This window comes from Bufo bufo, chromosome 8 (assembly GCF_905171765.1).
Source record: "Bufo bufo chromosome 8, aBufBuf1.1, whole genome shotgun sequence".
Taxonomy (NCBI): domain Eukaryota; kingdom Metazoa; phylum Chordata; class Amphibia; order Anura; family Bufonidae; genus Bufo; species Bufo bufo.
In genome coordinates, this window is record NC_053396.1 from 227,391,354 (window position 1) to 227,410,720 (window position 19,367).

The 19,367-nt window shown below is 48.2% G+C and overlaps 1 protein-coding gene across 1 annotated transcript in view; it reads left to right on the forward strand.

Moving 5' to 3' along the window:
* Positions 1–17,491, forward strand: part of SATL1 (spermidine/spermine N1-acetyl transferase like 1) — a 30,492-nt gene extending 13,001 nt beyond the window's left edge. The window contains exons 4-6 of the mRNA XM_040406440.1: positions 17–118; positions 223–267; positions 17,316–17,491. Coding sequence (XP_040262374.1) covers positions 17–118; positions 223–267; positions 17,316–17,491 — 323 coding nt within the window. The remainder of the gene's footprint in view (positions 1–16; positions 119–222; positions 268–17,315) is intronic.
* Positions 17,492–19,367: the final 1,876 nt, after the last annotated feature.

The window sequence follows — 19,367 nt, forward strand, 5'->3', positions numbered from 1 at the left end:
CATACGTCTCTTACAGGCAGCACAAAAGTAGGATTCGCCATGTATTATTTCACGTATGACCCCTGGGCTGGGAAATCTCTTCATCTGGAGGAATTCTTCGTCATGGCGCCGTATAGAGGTGAGAGCCAATTACATGTAGAACAATTCTCCTCGGTCCTATGTAAAGGGACTACTACCCCCAGCGCCGCAGACCGGTAAATATATATTTATACTTTCCAACAGGTTTAGGAATCGGATCAGCAATACTAAAGACGATAAGTCAGGTGGGTTCACTTACTTATGAACACTTCCCAGAATGCAAATTATCAAAGCATCCAGCGAGATTTCAGCTCTGAAGCTACAGAACACTGTATGTACACAGTGACTCTCCCGGCAGAATAGTGAGTGCAGCTCTGGAGTATAATACAGGATGTAACTCAGGATCAGTACAGGATAAGTAATGTATGTACATAGAGACTCCACCAGCAGAATAGTGAGTGCAGCTCTGGAGTATAATACAGGATGTAACTTAGGATCAGTACAGGATAAGGGCTCTTTTACACCTGCGTTCTTGTCTTCCGGCATAGAGTTCCGTCGTCGGGGCTCTATGCCGGAAGAATCCTGATCAGGATTATCCTAATGCATTCTGAATGGAGAGTAATCCGTTCAGGATGCATCAGGACGTCTTCAGTTCCGGTACGGAACGTTTTTTGGCCGGAGAAAATACCGCAGCATGCTGCGCTTTTTGCTCCGGCCAAAAATCCGGAACACTTGCCGCAAGGCCGGATCCGGAATTAATGCCCATTGAAAGGCATTGATCCGGATCCGGCCTTAAGCTAAACGTCGTTTCGGCGCATTGCCGGAGCCGACATTTAGCTTTTTCAGAGTGGTTACCATGGCTGCCGGGACGCTAAAGTCCTGGCAGCCATGGTAAAGTGTAGCGGGGAGCGGGGGAGCAGCATACTTACCGTCCGTGCGGCTCCCCGGGCGCTCCAGAGTGACGTCAGGGCGCCCCAAGCGCATGGATCATGTGATCACATGGATCACGTCATCCATGCGCATGGGGCGCTCTGACGTCATTCTGGAGCGCCCGGGGAGCCGCACGGACGGTAAGTATGCTGCTCCCCCGCTCCCCACTACTACTATGGCAACCAGGACTTTAATAGCGTCCTGGGTGCCATAGTAACACTGAACGCATTTGGAAGACGGTTCCGTCTTCAAATGCTTTCAGTACACTTGCGTTTTTCCGGATCCGGAGTGTAATTCCGGCAAGTGGAGTACACGCCGGATCCGGACAACGCAAGTGTGAAAGAGGCCTAAGTAATGTATGTGCACAGTGACTCTACCGGCAGAATAGTGAGTGCAGCTCTGGAGTATAATACAGGATATAACTCAGGATCAGTACAGGATAAGTAATGTATGTACACAGTGACTGCACCAGCAGAATAGTGAGTGCAGCTCTGGAGTATAATACAGGATGTAACTCAGGATCAGTACAGGATAAGTAATGTATGTACACTGTGACTGCACCAGCAGAATAGTGAGTGCAGCTCTGGAGTATATTACAGGATGTAACTCATGATCAGTACAGGATAAGTAATGCATTTACACAGTGACTGCACCAGCAGAATAGTGAGTGCAGCTCTGGGGTATAATACACAATGTAACTCTGGATCAGTACAGGATAAGTAATGTATGTATACAGTGACTGCACCAGCAGAATAGAGAGTGCAGCTCTGGAGTATAATACAGGATGTAACTCAGGGTCAGTACAGGATAAGTAATGTATGTACACAGTGACTCCTCCAGCAGAATAGTGAGTGCAGCTCTGGAGTATAATACAGGATATAACTCTGGATCAGTACAGGATAAGTAATGTATGTACACAGTGACTCCACCAGCAGAATAGTGAGTGCAGCTCTGGAGTATAATACAGAATGTAACTCGGGATCAGTACAGGATAAGTAATGTCTGTACACAGTGAATGCACCAGCAGAATAGTGAGTGCAGCTCTGGAGTATAATACAGGATGTAACTCAGGATCAGTACAGGATAAGTAATGTATGTACACAGTGACTGCACCAGCAGAATAGTGAGTTCAGCTCTGGAGTATAATACAAGATGTAACTCAGGATCAGTATAGGATAAGAAATGTATGTACACAGTGACTGCACCAGCAGAATAGTGAGTGCAGCTCTGGAGTAAAATACAGGATGTAACTCTGGATCAGTACAGAATAAGTAATGTATGTACACAGTGACTGCACCAGCAGAATAGTGAGTGCAGCTCTGGAGTATAATACAGGATGTAACTCAGGATCAGTACAGGATAAGTAATGTATGTACACAGTGACTGCACCAGCAGAATAGTGAGCGCAGCTCTGGAGTATAATACAGGATGTAACTCAGGATCAGTACAGGATAAGTAATGTATGTACACTGTGACTGCACCAGCAGAATAGTGAGTGCAGCTCTGGAGTATATTACAGGATGTAACTCAGGATCAGTACAGGATAAGTAATGCATTTACACAGTGACTGCACCAGCAGAATAGTGAGTGCAGCTCTGGGGTATAATACACAATGTAACTCTGGATCAGTACAGGATAAGTAATGTATGTATACAGTGACTGCACCAGCAGAATAGTGAGTGCAGCTCTGGAGTATAATACAGGATGTAACTCAGGGTCAGTACAGGATAAGTAATGTATGTACACAGTGACTCCTCCAGCAGAATAGTGAGTGCAGCTCTGGAGTATAATACAGGATGTAACTCTGGATCAGTACAGGATAAGTAATGTATGTACACAGTGACTCCACCAGCAGAATAGTGAGTGCAGCTCTGGAGTATAATACAGAATGTAACTCGGGATCAGTACAGGATAAGTAATGTCTGTACACAGTGAATGCACCAGCAGAATAGTGAGTGCAGCTCTGGAGTATAATACAGGATGTAACTCAGGATCAGTACAGGATAAGTAATGTATGTACACAGTGACTGCACCAGCAGAATAGTGAGTTCAGCTCTGGAGTATAATACAAGATGTAACTCAGGATCAGTATAGGATAAGAAATGTATGTACACAGTGACTGCACCAGCAGAATAGTGAGTGCAGCTCTGGAGTATAATACAGGATGTAACTCTGGATCAGTACAGAATAAGTAATGTATGTACACAGTGACTGCACCAGCAGAATAGTGAGTGCAGCTCTGGAGTATAATACAGGATGTAACTCAGGATCAGTACAGGATAAGTAATGTATGTACACAGTGACTGCACCAGCAGAATAGTGAGTGCAGCTCTGGAGTATAATACAGGATGTAACTCAGGATCAGTACAGGATAAGTAATGTATGTACACAGTGACTCCACCAGCAGAATAGTGAGTGCAGCTCTGGAGTATAATACAGGATGTAACTCAGGATCAGTACAGGATAAGTAATGTATGTACACAGTGACTGCACCAGCAGAATAGTGAGTGCAGCTCTGGAGTATAATACAGGATGTAACTCAGGATCAGTACAGGATAAGTAATGTATGTACACAGTGACTGCACCAGCAGAATAGTGAGTGCAGCTCTGGAGTATAATACAGGCTGTAACTCAGGATCCTAATGCCGGAGGTGCCGCCAAAAAGAGCAGGGAGACGGCGGGGGGGCCGAGCATGGTGCGCAAGATGGCGCCGGCACACTCTTCACAGTGAAGAAGCCAGGCAGAGCAGAAGGTGTGCGGCGTGGAGTCTGGTGAGCTCCAGGGCACCACAGAAGATGCCAGAGCTGAAGGGGCCTTATATGGCAGAAGATTTGGAGGTGGAGGCGATTCCCACTGAGGAGAAGACTACTGCAGGAGGAGCCCAGGATGACAATATGGAGGTTGGTGCAGCAGGGGCTGAGGAGGCAGTGGTGGCAGTGGAGGAGGGGTCCATAACCCCCCAGAGTGCAGAGCCGACATTAAAAGATGTCTTCAGGGCAGTTACTCCGTGTGAAGTGGCCCTGACAGCGTTACAGCAGCATATGGGCTCCCTGAAGTTCTCCTTTATTCGCCATGACGTGCAGAAAGTTAATGAAAGTATTGTAGAGGTGGCGGGCCGTGTCAGTAAGGTGCCCCCTCTAACCAGGGCATCCCGCACCCATGAACAGCAGATCTCAGCATTAATCGCCAAGACTGACGGTCTAGAGAACCTACGTCCTACTTTGAAGCTGGCTTAAATACATTTTCGGCCGTGAGGTGCTTTCCCCACTATATGCGGTGGAACGGGTGCATCGAGTCCCAGCCGGACCGCTGCCGCCGGGATCGCCTCCACGACCCGTTCTGATTAAGTTACTTCCCTACAGAGACCGGGATGCCATTTTACGGGCAGCCAGAAATCGCCCCGACATCACCATTTATGGGCAAACAATTGCGTTCTTTCAGGACTATTTCTCAGAGGTCAAAAAAAAGCGGAGCCACTTCCTGGATGTCAAGTGTCCTATTCTATGATGTACCCGGCGCGCCTGCGGAGGCTGCTCTGGGATCTGCTCACTTCTTCAGTACAGCGAAAGATGCGGCCTTGTGGACCGACCAGCATGAGCGTCAGCTGCGACAGGAGGAGAGATGGTCGACGTCCGTTTATTTCAAGTTTGTGCCCTCGGTTATCACTGAGCGACCTGTTGGGAGGTTAACCCTCTACTGCCCACGGAGCGCGTGTATCCTTTCATGGCGGGGACAATCCCGCTCAGCAGCAGTAGAGTTATATGTCCGGTTTTGTGCCTCGGCCTGTTGGATGATGTAACGCAGGAACGATTTTCTGGTTACGGTTTTTGTTGCTCTCTTTCTCTGGGGACTTTTTATAGCATGTCCGTATTGATGCTCGATATCATGACTGCTTATAGGTACCGCACCGCCATAGTATTGCTTCCACTACGCTCCTACTACGTTATGTTATCAGCTAGGATGTCTTTATGGCTAATGTATTTAATACTGTCAGCTGGGTGACGTGCGGGGCCTGGGTGACCCATCAAAGCGATTTGCCGTGATGGATTATCTGCGCCCGTATTTCCCCGCTATTGTATGTTTGCAAGAAACCCATTTTAGGAAGGAGGGGGCGCGGGCCTTCCACAGGTCGCGGATGAGTCATACATTACACTCAGCGTTATCTAGCTATTACCGAGGGGTTAGCGTCCTGGTCCATAAATCCATTTCCTTCCAGGTCTCCAGTATTGACCCCGAAGGTCGTTTTATTTGCATACGCTGTGCTATCTTCACGCAGGAATATCTACTGGTATCGATATATATACCTCCACCTTATAGCAGTGCGGCGTTAAGAGGCGCCTGGGCATTTATTATTCACCCCTACTGGGACAGATATGGGGGGGAAGGCACGGGCGGAAGCCGAGGGTCCTGTATCAGCCTTTGGTAGATTATTGGAGGAGGGGGCTCCATAGATTTGTGGAGTACCCGACATCCCATGTACAGTTCTCTTGCTATACCAGATCACATGAGGCTTTATCACGCATTGATCTGGCGCTGGGATCCGAGTTGGTGAACAGACAGGTGGTGGAGGTGAAGTACAGTTGTGATCAAAATAATAGCAGTCAGACATCACTAAACTGATCAATCACTGTTTTTGGTAGACATTATATTTCTTCATGGCAAATAAGTTACTAGCAGGTGTAGTAGAGTAATAGAAACCCAACAGACCCAACAGTCAGGACATGCATGCTGCTGATTCTGTGTAATTCAATCACTAATTGAAAGCGGCATGTTCAAAATAATAGCAGTCTGCAGCAGTTGAAAAACAGGTGGCAATTATTGCCCTTATTTAAGGAAGGAAGGCAGCAGATGTTGTATCTGCCGGTCACAGTGCATCTCTCTCTGAAATTCTAAGCAAAATGGGTCGTTCCAGACATTGTTCAGAAGAACAGCGCGCCTTGATTAAAAAGTTGACCGGAGAGGGGAAAACATATAAAGAAGTGCAGAAAATGATCGGCTGCTCAGCTAAAATGATCGCAAATGCTTTAAAATTGCAAAACCTGAAAGACGTGGAAGGAAGCTAAAAACTACCATTCAAATGGATAGAAGAAAAGCCAAAATGGCAAGGACTCGGCCAACAATCAGCTCCAGGAAGATGAAGAAGGTGTAAAGTTCCCTGTGAGTCCTGTTACAATGAGAAGACGCCGATGTGAAGCCGAGCGATCTGCGAGAAGCCCCCGCAACGTCCCACTGCTGGAAACAAGACGTGTGCTGAAGAGCTTACAATCTGCCAAAGAGCACATTGACCGGCCTGAAGAGACATTCTGTGGACTGATGGAAGTAAGATGGTTCTGTTTGGGTCTAGTGGCCGGAGACAGTTTGTCAGACGACCCCCAAACACTGAATTCAGCCCCAGTACACTGTGAAGACAGTAAAGCATGGTGGACAAGCATCACGATATGGGGATGTGTCTCATACTACGGTGTTGGGCCTATTTATCGCAGACCAGGGATCATGGATCAGTCTGAATCCATCAGAATACTGGAAGAGGTCATGCTGCCTTATGCTGAAGAGGAGATGCCCTTGAAATGGGTGTTCCAACAAGACAACGACCCCAAACACACCAGTAAACGGGCAACATCTTGGCTCCAGACCAACAAGACTGATGTTATGGAGCGGCCGGCCCGATCCCCGGATCTTAATCCAATAGAAAACTTCTGGGCGACATCAAAAATGCAGTTTCTTGCATTTATTTTGCAATAAATGAGTGCGTTGCTAGTAGGAGTAATTGAGGAACTTGGTAGCAATGAATGAGATCCAGACTTGGAATATAATTCAAACTTGTCTTTACTCTGGTGCAGCAGTAATCCATGTGGGATACAGCAATAGTCTTGGGTCCCAGCAGGTATTGGCAATATGTGGCAGGAATACTATCTTCTGCTGTATTGGGGCTGACTAGCTGAGGAGGAATTTGGCTTCTCCCGGTCTCTGGACGGTGCTCACACTTGTGCTCACAGGGTTTGCTTCTTCCTGGAATACTGGAGGTGGCTGCTTGCTTTCCACCAGCTGAGGCTGAAGGGCACAGACTGGGAATGATAATCTTTTGTCTCAGCCGAGACAAGATCCTGGTTTGGGATCCCTAGAACTGGGAGCTCCCACACACGCAGCCTTCCCCATGCAGGGAGAGTTGGAACACACTGGATCTAACTGGTTTTTCCCTCCCTTGCTGCAGGGTGTGGGAAACTCCACTTCCCTTAAGCAGGGGGGCAGAACAGAACTGGAACGTTCCATTCTGAATGGCCATAACGTTCCATTCTGTTTGAGAAGGCTGCATCGTTTCAGGAGCGCTGCTGCCTTCTCACTGTTTACCGCCGGCCCACTGACGTCACGACTAGTATCAACTAGCGTGGGCGGGGCTAAGCTCCATTCAAGTGAACAGAGCTTAGCCCCGCCCACTCTAGTTGATACTAGTCGTGACGTCAGTGGGCCAATGGTAAACAGCGAGAAGGCAGCAGCGCTCCTGAAACGATGCAGCCTTCTCAAACAGCTGATCGGCGGGGGTCCTGGGTGTCGGACCCCCACCGATCAGAAGCTGATGATCTATCCAGAGGACAGGTCATCAGTTAAATGAAAGTGGAGAACCCCTTTAACTATTCCTACCAACGATGCCGCCACCTGCTGGTAGACCTGAAACATTACAAAGAAAATATCATATTTAAAATGTTGTGAACAACATGAGGGAAATCACATCAAATGACCGTGTTGATGCCCTTAGCAGATAGTAGCGGGGTAAAAGCGTTAGTAACCCCACTCTGGGGTGTTACAGATGTAACCCAGGATCAGTACAGGATAAGTAATGTATGTACACAGTGACTGCACCAGCAGAATAGTGAGTGCAGCTCTGGAGTACAATACAGGATGTAACTCAGGATCAGTACAGGATAAGTAATGTATGTACACAGTGACTGCACCAGCAGAATAGTGAGTGCAGCTCTGGAGTATAATACAGGATGTAACTCAGGATCAGTACAGGATAAGTAATGTATGTACACAGTGACTGCACCAGCAGAATAGTGAGTGCAGCTCTGGAGTATAATACAGGATGTAACTCAGGATCAGTACAGCATAAGTAATGTATGTACACAGTGACTGCACCAGCAGAATAGTGAGTGCAGCTCTGGAGTATAATACAGGATGTAACTCAGGATCAGTACAGGATAAGTAATGTATGTACACAGTGACTGCACCAGCAGAATAGTGAGTGCAGCTCTGGAGTATAATACAGGATGTAACTCAGGATCAGTACAGGATAAGTAATGTATGTACACAGTGACTGCACCAGCAGAATAGTGAGTGCAGCTCTGGAGTATAATACAGGATGTAACTCAGGATCAATACAGGATAAGTAATGTATGTACACAGTGACTGCACCAGCAGAATAGTGAGTGCAGCTGTGGAGTGTAATACAGGATGTAACTCAGGATCAGTACAGGATAAGTAATGTATGTACACAGTGACTGCACCAGCAGAATAGTGAGTGCAGCTCTGGAGTATAATACAGGATGTAACTCAGGATCAGTACAGGATAAGTAATGTATGTACACAGTGACTGTACTAGCAGAATAGTGAGTGCAGCTCTGGAGTATAATACAGGATGTAACTCAGGATCAGTACAGGATAAGTAATGTATGTACACAGTGACTGCACCGGCAGAATAGTGAGTGCAGCTCTGGAGTATAATACAGGATGTAACTCAGGATCAGTACAGGATAAGTAATGTATGTACACAGAGACTGCACCAGCAGAATAGTGAGCGCAGCTCTGGAGTATAATACAGGATGTATCTCAGGATCAGTACAGGATAAGTAATGTATGTACACAGTGACTGCACCAGCAGAATAGTGAGTGCAGCTCTGGAGTATAATACAGGATGTAACACAGGATCAGTACAGGATAAGTAATGTATGTACACAGTGACTGCACCAGCAGAATAGTGAGTGCAGCTCTGGAGTATAATACAGGATGTAACCCAGGATCAGTACAGGATAAGTAATGTATGTACACAGTGACTGCACCAGCAGAATAGTGACTGCAGCTCTGGAGTATAATACAGGATGGAACTCAGGATCAGTACAGGATAAGTAATGTATGTACACAGTGACTGCACCAGCAGAATAGTGAGTGCAGCTCTGGAGTATAATGCAGGATATAACTCAGGATCAGTACAGGATAAGTAATGTAATGTATGTACACAGTGACTGCACCAGCAGAATAGTGAGTGCAGCTCTGGAGTATAATACAGGATGTACAGGCTCAGTACAGGATAAGTAATGTATGTACACAGTGACTGCACCAGCAGAATAGTGAGTGCAGCTCTGGAGTATAATACAGGATATAACTCAGGATCAGTACAGGATAAGTAATGAAATGTATGTACACAGTGACTGCACCAGCAGAATAGTGAGTGCAGCTCTGGAGTATAATACAGGATGTAACTCAGGATCAGTACAGGATAAGTAATGTATGTACATAGTGACTGCACCAGCAGAATAGTGAGTGCAGCTCTAGAGTATAATACAGGATGTAACTTGGGATCAGTACAGGAGAAGTAATGTACACTGTGACTGCACCAGCAGAATAGTGAGTGCAGCTCTGGAGTATAATACAGGATGTAACTCACAATCAGTACAGGATAAGTAATGTATGTACACAGTGACTGCACCAGCAGAATAGTGAGTGCAGCTCTGGAGTATAATACAGGATGTAACTCAGGATCAGTACAGGATAAGTAATGTATGTACATAGTGACTGCACCAGCAGAATAGTGAGTGCAGCTCTGGAGTATAATACAGGATGTAACTCAGGATCAGTACAGGATAAGTAATGTATGTACATAGTGACTGCACCAGCAGAATAGTGAGTGCAGCTCTGGAGTATAATACAGGATGTAACACAGGATCAGTACAGGATAAGTAATGTATGTACACAGTGACTGCACCAGCAGAATAGTGAGTGCAGCTCTGGAGTATAATACAGGATGTAACTCAGGATCAGTACAGGATAAGTAATGTATGTACATAGTGACTGCACCAGCAGAATAGTGAGTGCAGCTCTGGAGTATAATACAGGATGTAACTCAGGATCAGTAATGTATTTACACAGTGACTGCACCAGCAGAATAGTGAGTGCAGCTCTGGAGTATAATACAGGATGTAACTCAGAATCAGTACAGGATAAGTAATGTATGTACAAAGCTACTGCATCAGCAGAATAGTGAGTGCAGCTCTGGAGTATAATACAGGATGTAACTTAATGATTTTCCTATTTCATGACGTAAAGTCATAGTTTTATTAAAGACACGGAGGCGAGTATTGCTTTCTCCTTCTTTATTGACCACCAATAGCAGCAAAGAGAAAAAATTTACATACAAGGAACCATAGCAACCAAGGTCCCTCCCCACTGGCCCCTATAATAGGCCGCTCTTCCTCTGTAACTTCCTCTTTCTTTGAACATCTGGTGCTGACATCCCGAACATCCCAACGATAACTCCAAACTTTAACTGGAACAGAAGTCCAACGCCCATGAAGCGTAATCAACTAGCCAACCTGGCTAAACTGTAGAACACATCCACCGGAAAACACGGCATCCTGTAACGGAAAGACTTCATCCTGGAAAATAAAACAGACCATAGGCCTAGGTGAAACAACATCTCAGGACAAAATGTCCAGACGCCACCTTCGCCACTGACTAAACAGGTGACAAGTCAGTCAATAACATGAAATACAATGTCAATGCAAGAACATTAGGACAATAAAAACCTAAACACAATAACTTAAAGGTTAATAATACATAGAGGCAATGATACATGACCCCTGTAACAAAAGACTGCGAGAAAACCCCAAGGGAGGGAATAGGGTGGGCAATACTCGCCTCCGTGTCTTTAATAAAACTATGACTTTACGTCATGAAATAGGAAAATCATTAAGTTTTACAGCAAGACACGGAGGCTTCATATTGCAAGTTCAAAGCCCGTCTATGATCGAAGCAAACAAATTAGATGGAGGACGGAAATAGAACTCCCTGAACGTGGTAACATTGGACCAATCAGCCAGACGCATAACATCCTCCAATCTGGCTCCCGAAACCGCCAAGGCGGTGGCAGAGGCCCCACGCGCATAATGGGCCGTGAAAACAGACGTGTCAACACCCGCTAATGACATGACCCATTTCAACCAGCGTGCTAACGTAGAGCTAGACACCGGTCCAAAAGGATGACGAATAGAAATGAACAGCTGAGAGCTGGCCGGAGACCGATGTGCCAGCGTCCTGGACTCGTACTCTTTAAGGCACGCCACAGGACATAAGACCGGAGAGGAAGGAAAACTGGGGTAGGACACGAGACGTATGCTGGTCTTGGTGCGACGCGAGATGTTGAAAGTAACCCCCTCCGGGGTAAAGGAACACGCGTCGTGATCAAGAGCCCTCACATCCGAGACCCTCTTGCACGAAATAAGGCAAAATAACGCCAAAAATTTAGCTGACAATTGCCTAATTGTGAGGTCAGAGTTCCCGGGCCAGGAGGCCAAGAAGGTAAGGACCAGGGAAACGTCCCATGTTGTGGAAAAACGAGGTCGCGGGGGACGAGACAAACGAGCCCCCCTTAAGAGGCGAGAAACCGAAGGATGTTGGCCGGCCGCGACGCCCTCGTAGCCCGCGTGGGTAGAAGAAATAGCGGACCTAAAAAGGTTAATGGTCCGATATGCCTTCCCCGCCTTGAAGAGAGAGGTGAGAAATTCTAGCAGGTGGGTTACAGGTGCCGAAACGGGATCCAAGTCCCGTTCCACGCACCAGTTAGCCCAAGTTCTCCAGGCTGCCCGGTACGACTTCCTAGTGCCGGGAGCCCATGCACTGTCCAATAGCTGTCGAGTTGCTGCCGAAACTCCCTCGAACGATCCAGGTGTCCGGAGATCCGGCATGCCAGCAGCCGCAGGGATCCGTCGAGTAGAAGGGGATGTTGTAGACCCAGAGGGTTGTGGAGGAGATCCGACCGGGTCGGGAGAAGAACAGGAATCTCCACTAGTATCCTCAGAAACGAGGGGAACCAGACCTGAGACCCCCAGAACGGGACCACCAGAACTAGGTCCGCCTGCTGACGAATCACCTGCAAGAGTGTCCTCGGAATCATCGAGAATGGGGGAAACGGGTACAGGCGGGATACTGACCAATCCTGGAGGAACGCATCCACTGCTAATGCCTCCGGGTCCGGACGCAGCTGTAGAACCGGGTGAGTTGTCTGGTCAGCCGTGATGCGAACAGGTCGATAGACATCGGACCCCACAATTCCGAAATTGCTGAGAAAACCAGAGGATCCAACTGCCAATCGCTGCCATCTGATAGGTAGCGCGAGTTCCAATCCGCCTGAACGTTGTTCAGCCCCGGTAAGTACTCCGCCTGCACCATGATGTCTCTGGATAGGCAAAATGTCCAAAAGTCTTTGGCCAAACGAGCCAAAGTTGCTGAGCGAGTGCCCCCCAAACGGTTGACATACTGGACTGCTGATATATTGTCCATACGTAACTTGATGCACGCGTTGGCGATCCCGTTGGAAAAACTCTTCACCGCAAAAGATCCCGCCAGGAGCTCCAACGCATTGATGTGCAGGGGGGACTCCTCCGCTGACCAGGGGCCCCCCGTGGATACACCATTGCAATGGGCACCACAACCCTGGAGGCACGCATCCGATTCTATGGTCAATTCTGGCAGGAACCCGAAGATCGCTCTGCCGTTCCAAGCCTCCAGATTGGCGATCCACCAACTCAACTCCTCTCGGGCCTCCGAGTCCAGCACCACCGCGTCCGCAAAGGATGCACCGGTCCGAAGATGGGCGATCTTCAGTCGCTGGAGCGCACGGTAATGTAACGGGGCTGGAAACACCGCCTGGATGGACGAGGCTAATAGACCGATGATGCGGGCCAGGTGACGCAATGAGAGATGGGGTATGAGGAGCGCATGTCTCAATTCCTTGCGGATCGCCCGCAACTTTGCCGTCGGCAGACTGAGGGACTCTGCGAGAGAATCCACCGTGAATCCTAAGAATTCCATCCTCTGAGGGATGAGGCAGGACTTCTCTATGTTGAGGAGGAATCCGAGATCCGAAAGCAAATCCGACGTCCACTGGAGATGTTCCAGTAATCCCACCCTGGATTTGTGCATCAGAAGGATGTCGTCCAGGTAAATGATTAGGCGGACGCCCCGAGTCCTCAACCATGACACGACTGGACGCAGCAACTTGGTGAAGCACCAAGGAGCTGAAGACAGTCCGAATGGCAGACAGGTGAACCTCCAGACCTCGCCATTCCACCTGAATTGGAGCAAGTCCCTGGAGTGAGTGGCCACTGGGACCGTCAGGTAGGCATCCTTCAGGTCCAGCTTTACCATCCAGTCCCCAGGAACTAACAAGTCCCGAAGAAGATGGATCCCCTCCATTTTGAAATGCCGGTAGCGAACTACCGCATTCAGCGCGCGCAGATTGATAACTGGCCTCATCTGTCCAGCCTTCTTCTGGACAAGGAAGATATTGCCGATCACAGCCCCCCGTGACGGGGACGCTCGTTCGATTGCCCGCTTCTGTCTGAGGGAGCACAGCTCCGCGTCGACAAGAGCGCAATCTGGGTGTGACAGGGGAACAAGCGCAGGGGAGGGAACAAGGTAGGGAGACCCCGTGAGCTCTATGTGAAATCCCTTGACCGTGGTAAGGACCCACGGGTCTGAGGTAATGAGATTCCAAGCGTGAGAAAAGAGCTGGAGTCTGCCCCCTACACAAGGCACCATAGAATCCCCGGTCTGGGGAACACTTACCCAAGGGTCTGCGATGGTTGGGGTTGCCCCGGAAGGAACGAGAACGCCACTGATTTCCTCTGGAGGCGAAGAAGGGAGACGGGTTACGTTGCTCCTGGAAGGATGGACGTTGTCCACCGAAACCTCTATTCGCTCCACGGGCCTGGAAACTAGCACGGCCGGACAGGCGGCCCCTACCACTGCCGGCCCGATGAGAGACCCGACCCTGGAATACTCTGAGCATCGAGGTCTGGGCCTTGTCTAGCGCAGTAAAGGTGTCCACAAAACGACTCATGTCTTTAATGAAAGACTCGCCGAAAAGGAGGCCCTGGGCTTCCTTTCCCACTTCAGTGAGCGCTAAATTAGCCAGCTTCGGGTCTATCTTAAATAAGATTGGCTTGCGCCTCTCAATCGCCACTTCCGTATTGGCGTTACCGGTAAGGCAAATGGCCCGCTGGGTCCAGCCCCGTAATTCCTCGGGGTCTATTGGGGATCCCTCATTCCTAGCTGTCTCGGCCATCTCCAAAATCTTGGTCAGTGGACCAAGGACATCTAAAATCTTGTCCTGGCAGCTGCGGAGCGCTGAATCCAGGCCCTTCTTTGAGTTCCAGCCAGTCTTGGCCAGAAATTGCGCCATCTTGGGGTCTACTATTGGGGTGTCACACACCTTATTGGGTACCATTGGTCTGGGACACTCTGCCCTGAGCTTATTACGTGACTCGCGGGTAAGCGAGTGACGGACCCAATGCTCTAAGTAAGCCCCCACATGGGGAGAGGGGAGCCATTCCGCCGAACGCGGGTGATGTAAAGACTCAGGGTCGAACATAGGTTCTCCTGAGTCGTCTAGCACTGCCTCAGAGCGGGCAGTGTTAGAAGGGGGCACCACATCTTTGGCAGAGGAGGCCGCCGTAGCGGATGTAGAGGGGCCCTGAATTGGGGGGGTGACATCCTCCTCTGTCCCATAATCCATGTCTGCAAATGCCTCCTCGTCTGAAGCTCTATCAGAGTCAGACAATTCCGGTAATTGCGCTCTCGCGCATTTCCATGTCCGCGCCCGTTCTGCCCGGCGGGAAGAGGCCCTTTTCCGTGAGCTAAGCACGGTCTCTGGGGTGGCAAGATGCGCACCAGTCACAATCTCCTGAGCCGCAGGAGGGTCATTAGAGGTAGGCTGCAGTGTGGCAATTGGGTCCTGCAAAGGTACAGTGGGAGGTGGGACGGACAGAGCCTGGGTAATGGTCTGTGACAGTATGGACGACATGGAGCCCATGGCTGCCATGATCGCATCCGATACAGAGCGCTGCAGGGCCAGCGCCTGTGCATCCACCTCAGTGAAGAGACATCCCTCAGAGGGGGAGGGGGGCCTACTGGCCGTCTGAGGGGGAGTAGGTATTGACATCCCTACAATCTGGCCTGATAAAGCTGCAAACCGCACTAATATTAACCCACAGGGTGGGAAAGAGGTCACCTGAGAGAAGCGCTGCAGTGTCAGAGCAGGAGCCGCCGACCGAGCCGGGTGCAGGGGACGAATGTCTGGAGGAAGCAGGAAGTGCTGTAGCTCCGCCCCCTAAAGCCCGCGAATCGCGGCAGCCAATCCCAAGATGGCCGCCGAGATCTCGCGAGATCTCGAGGCCCCACCGCTCCGGGAGCGTCAGGGATGGTACGGCGGTTCAAGGGGACAGAGGACCCGCCCACCGAGCACCGGGAGCCGCGCTAACAAGCCGGTAGGTCCATAAGGGTCCGAATTAATTGGGCAGGGTAGCGAACTCTCCCTGGGATAAGGGAGTAGGAAAAAGAAAAGGGGCAGATGCGGGAAAGCGTCCCTGGAAGCCTTTAGCGCGGTGATAAGCGCAGCAGACTAAAGTAGCCTCCCCAGCAAGAGGCAGGCGCAAAAAACAACAAATAGGGGCGCTGCAAGCAAGCAGGGTTAGTCACCCTGGGGTATACAGCGCGCAATAGACACCAAACATCAATGACAACAGCATAAAATAAGGTGTACTTAACTTGGTGGCAGCAGCAAAGAAAGAGGAAGTTACAGAGGAAGAGCGGCCTATTATAGGGGCCAGTGGGGAGGGACCTTGGTTGCTATGGTTCCTTGTATGTAAATTTTTTCTCTTTGCTGCTATTGGTGGTTCAGTAAAGAAGGAGAAAGCAATACGAAGCCTCCGTGTCTTGCTGTAAAACTCAGGATCAGTACAGGATAAGTAATGTATGTACACAGTGACTGCACCAGCAGAATAGTGAGTGCAGCTCTGGAGTATAATACAGGATGTAACTCGGGATCAGTACAGGATAAGTAATGTATGTACACAGTGACTGCACCAGCAGAATAGTGAGTGCAGCTCTGGAGTATAATACAGGATGTAACTCAGGATCAGTACAGGATAAGTAATGTATGTACACAGTGACTGCACCAGCAGAATAGTGAGTGCAGCTCTGGAGAATAATATAGGATGTAACTCAGGATCAGTACAGGATAAGTAATGTATGTACACAGTGACTGTACCAGCAGAATAGTGAGTGCAGCTCTGGAGTATAATACAGGATGTAACTCAGGATCAGTACAGGATAAGTAATGTATGTACACAGTGACTGCATCAGCAGAATAGTGAGTGCAGCTCTGGAGTATAATACAGGATGTAACTCAGGATCAGTACAGGATAAGTAATATATGTACATAGTGACTGCACCAGCAGAATAGTGAGTGCAGCTCTGGAGTATAATACAGGATGTAACTCAGGATCAGTACAGGATAAGTAATGTATGTACACAGTGACTGCATCAGCAGAATAGTGAGTGCAGCTCTGGAGTATAATACAGGATGTAACTCAGGATCAGTACAGGATAAGTAATATATGTACATAGTGACTGCACCAGCAGAATAGTGAGTGCAGCTCTGGAGTATAATACAGGATGTAACTCAGGATCAGTACAGGATAAGTAATGTATGTACACAGTGACTGCACCAGCAGAATAGTGAGTGCAGCTCTGAGTATAATACAGGATGTAACTCAGGATCAGTACAGGATAAGTAATGTATGTATACAGTGACTGCACCAGCAGAATAGTGAGTGCAGCTCTGGAGTATAATATAGGATATAACTCAGGATCAGTACAGGAAAAGTAATGTATGTACACAGTGACTGCACCAGCAGAATAGTGAGTGCAGCTCTGGAGTATAATACAGGATGTAACTCAGGATCAGTACAGGATAAGTAATGTATGTACACAGTGACTGCACCAGCAGAATAGTGAGTGCAGCTCTGGGGTATAATACAGGATGTAACTGAGGGTCAGTACAGGATAAGTAATGTATGTACACAGTGACTGCACCAGCAGAATAGTGAGTGCAGCTCTGGAGTATAATACAGGATGTAACTCAGGATCAGTACAGGATAAGTAATGTATGTACACAGTGACTGCACCAGCAGAACAGAGAGTGCAGCTCTGGAGTATAATATAGGATCTGTGACTAGACTAGAGGTGGGATTACTCTTTACAGAATTATGCAGTTTAGTGATATTTATGTCTCCTCTCCCTTTGTCACCAGAAAGCCATTGAACGACGCTGCAGCTCCTTGTACTTCCTGGTCTTGTCCTGGAACACGGCCTCCATAGAATACTACAAGAGGAGGGGCGCTGCCAATCTATCGGAGGAGGACGGCTGGCATCTTTTCAGATTCTCTCAGGATGATCTGAAGCGGATGGCAGACGGAGTCTTGCACCAGTGATGTTTGGACACTTTACAGTCAGGCAATAAAAAGCTTCACAACCAGTCGTCCATTACTACAGCGTGAATGTGGGAGGATTTACAAGCGACGCACGTCCCAGGCCTCATGTACTGCTGTGTCGTCACAGATCCGAGGCGGCTTATTTGATACGGAGATCATTTTTTATTAACACAAAACTGTAAATGTCAACTGTTTTAAGAAAAGTGTTCTAATTAATATCACAATACAGAGCTCTATTGGTTTAACTTTAGAGCTCCGAACAGGGCAATATTTATAACAAGGCAAGTGATGGCACATCACTAGGGTGTCAGGAAAGAGAGGGGGAGGGTGCGTCACTTTACAGAGACATTAGTCATTTATCTTCACATTAAGTGTTGCTGCAGGATAATTATTTGAATGTGTGGCAGCAGTGGAGAGGGGGGCAAGGGCTTTGCAGACCACTGATATCCACACTGATTTTATTAATTTTTTGCTGCCACCACTAGAGGGAGCTCACTACATACAGATTATACAGCCACCACTAGAGGGAGCTCACTGCATACAGATTATACAGCCACCACTAGAGGGAGCTCACTACATACAGATTATACAGCCACCACTAGATGGAGCTCACTACATACAGATTATACAGCCGCCACTAGGGGGAGCTCACTACATACAGATTATACAGCCACCACTAGGGGGAGCTCACTGCATACAGGATATACAATCACTACTAGAGGGAGCTCACTACATACAGATTATACAGCCACCACTAGATGGAGCTCACTACATACAGATTATACAGCCGCCACTAGGGGGAGCTCACTGCATACAGGATATACAATCACTACTAGAGGGAGCTCACTACATACAGATTATACAGCCACCACTAGAGAGAGCTCACTACATACAGATTATACAGCCACCACTAGAGGGAGCTCACTACATACAGATCATACAGTCACCACTAGAGGGCGCTCACTACATACAGATTATACAGCCACCACTAGAGGGAGCTCACTACATACAGATTATACAGCCACCACTAGAGGGAGCTCACTACATACAGATTATACAGTCACCAATAGAGGGAGCTCACTACATACAGATTATACAGTCACCACTAGAGGGAGCTCACTACATACAGATTATACAGTCACCACTAGGAGGAGCTCACTACATACAGATTATACAGTCATCACTAGAGGGAGCTCACTACATACAGATTATACAGCCACCACTAGGGGGAGCTCACTACATACAGATTATACAGTCACCACTAGAGGGAGCTCACTACATACAGATTATACAGCCATCACTAGGGGGAGCTCACTACATACAGATTATACAGTCACCACTAGAGGGAGCTCACTACATACAGATTATACAGTCACCACTAGGAGGAGCTCACTACATACAGATTATACAGTCATCACTAGAGGGAGCTCACTACATACAGATTATACAGTCACCACTAGGGGGAGCTCACTACATACAGATTATACAGTCACCTCTAGAGGGAGCTCACTACATACAGATTATACAGCCACCACTAGAGGAAGCTCACTACATACAGATTATACAGTCACCACTAGAGGGAGCTCACTACATACAGATTATACAGCCATCACTAGAGGGAGCTCACTATATACAGATTATACAGTCACCACTAGGAGGAGCTCACTACATACAGATTATACAGTCATCACTAGAGGGAGCTCACTACATACAGATTATACAGCCACCACTAGGGGGAGCTCACTACATACAGATTATACAGTCACCACTAGAGGGAGCTCACTACATACAGATTATACAGCCATCACTAGGGGGAGCTCACTACATACAGATTATACAGTCACCACTAGAGGGAGCTCACTACATACAGATTATA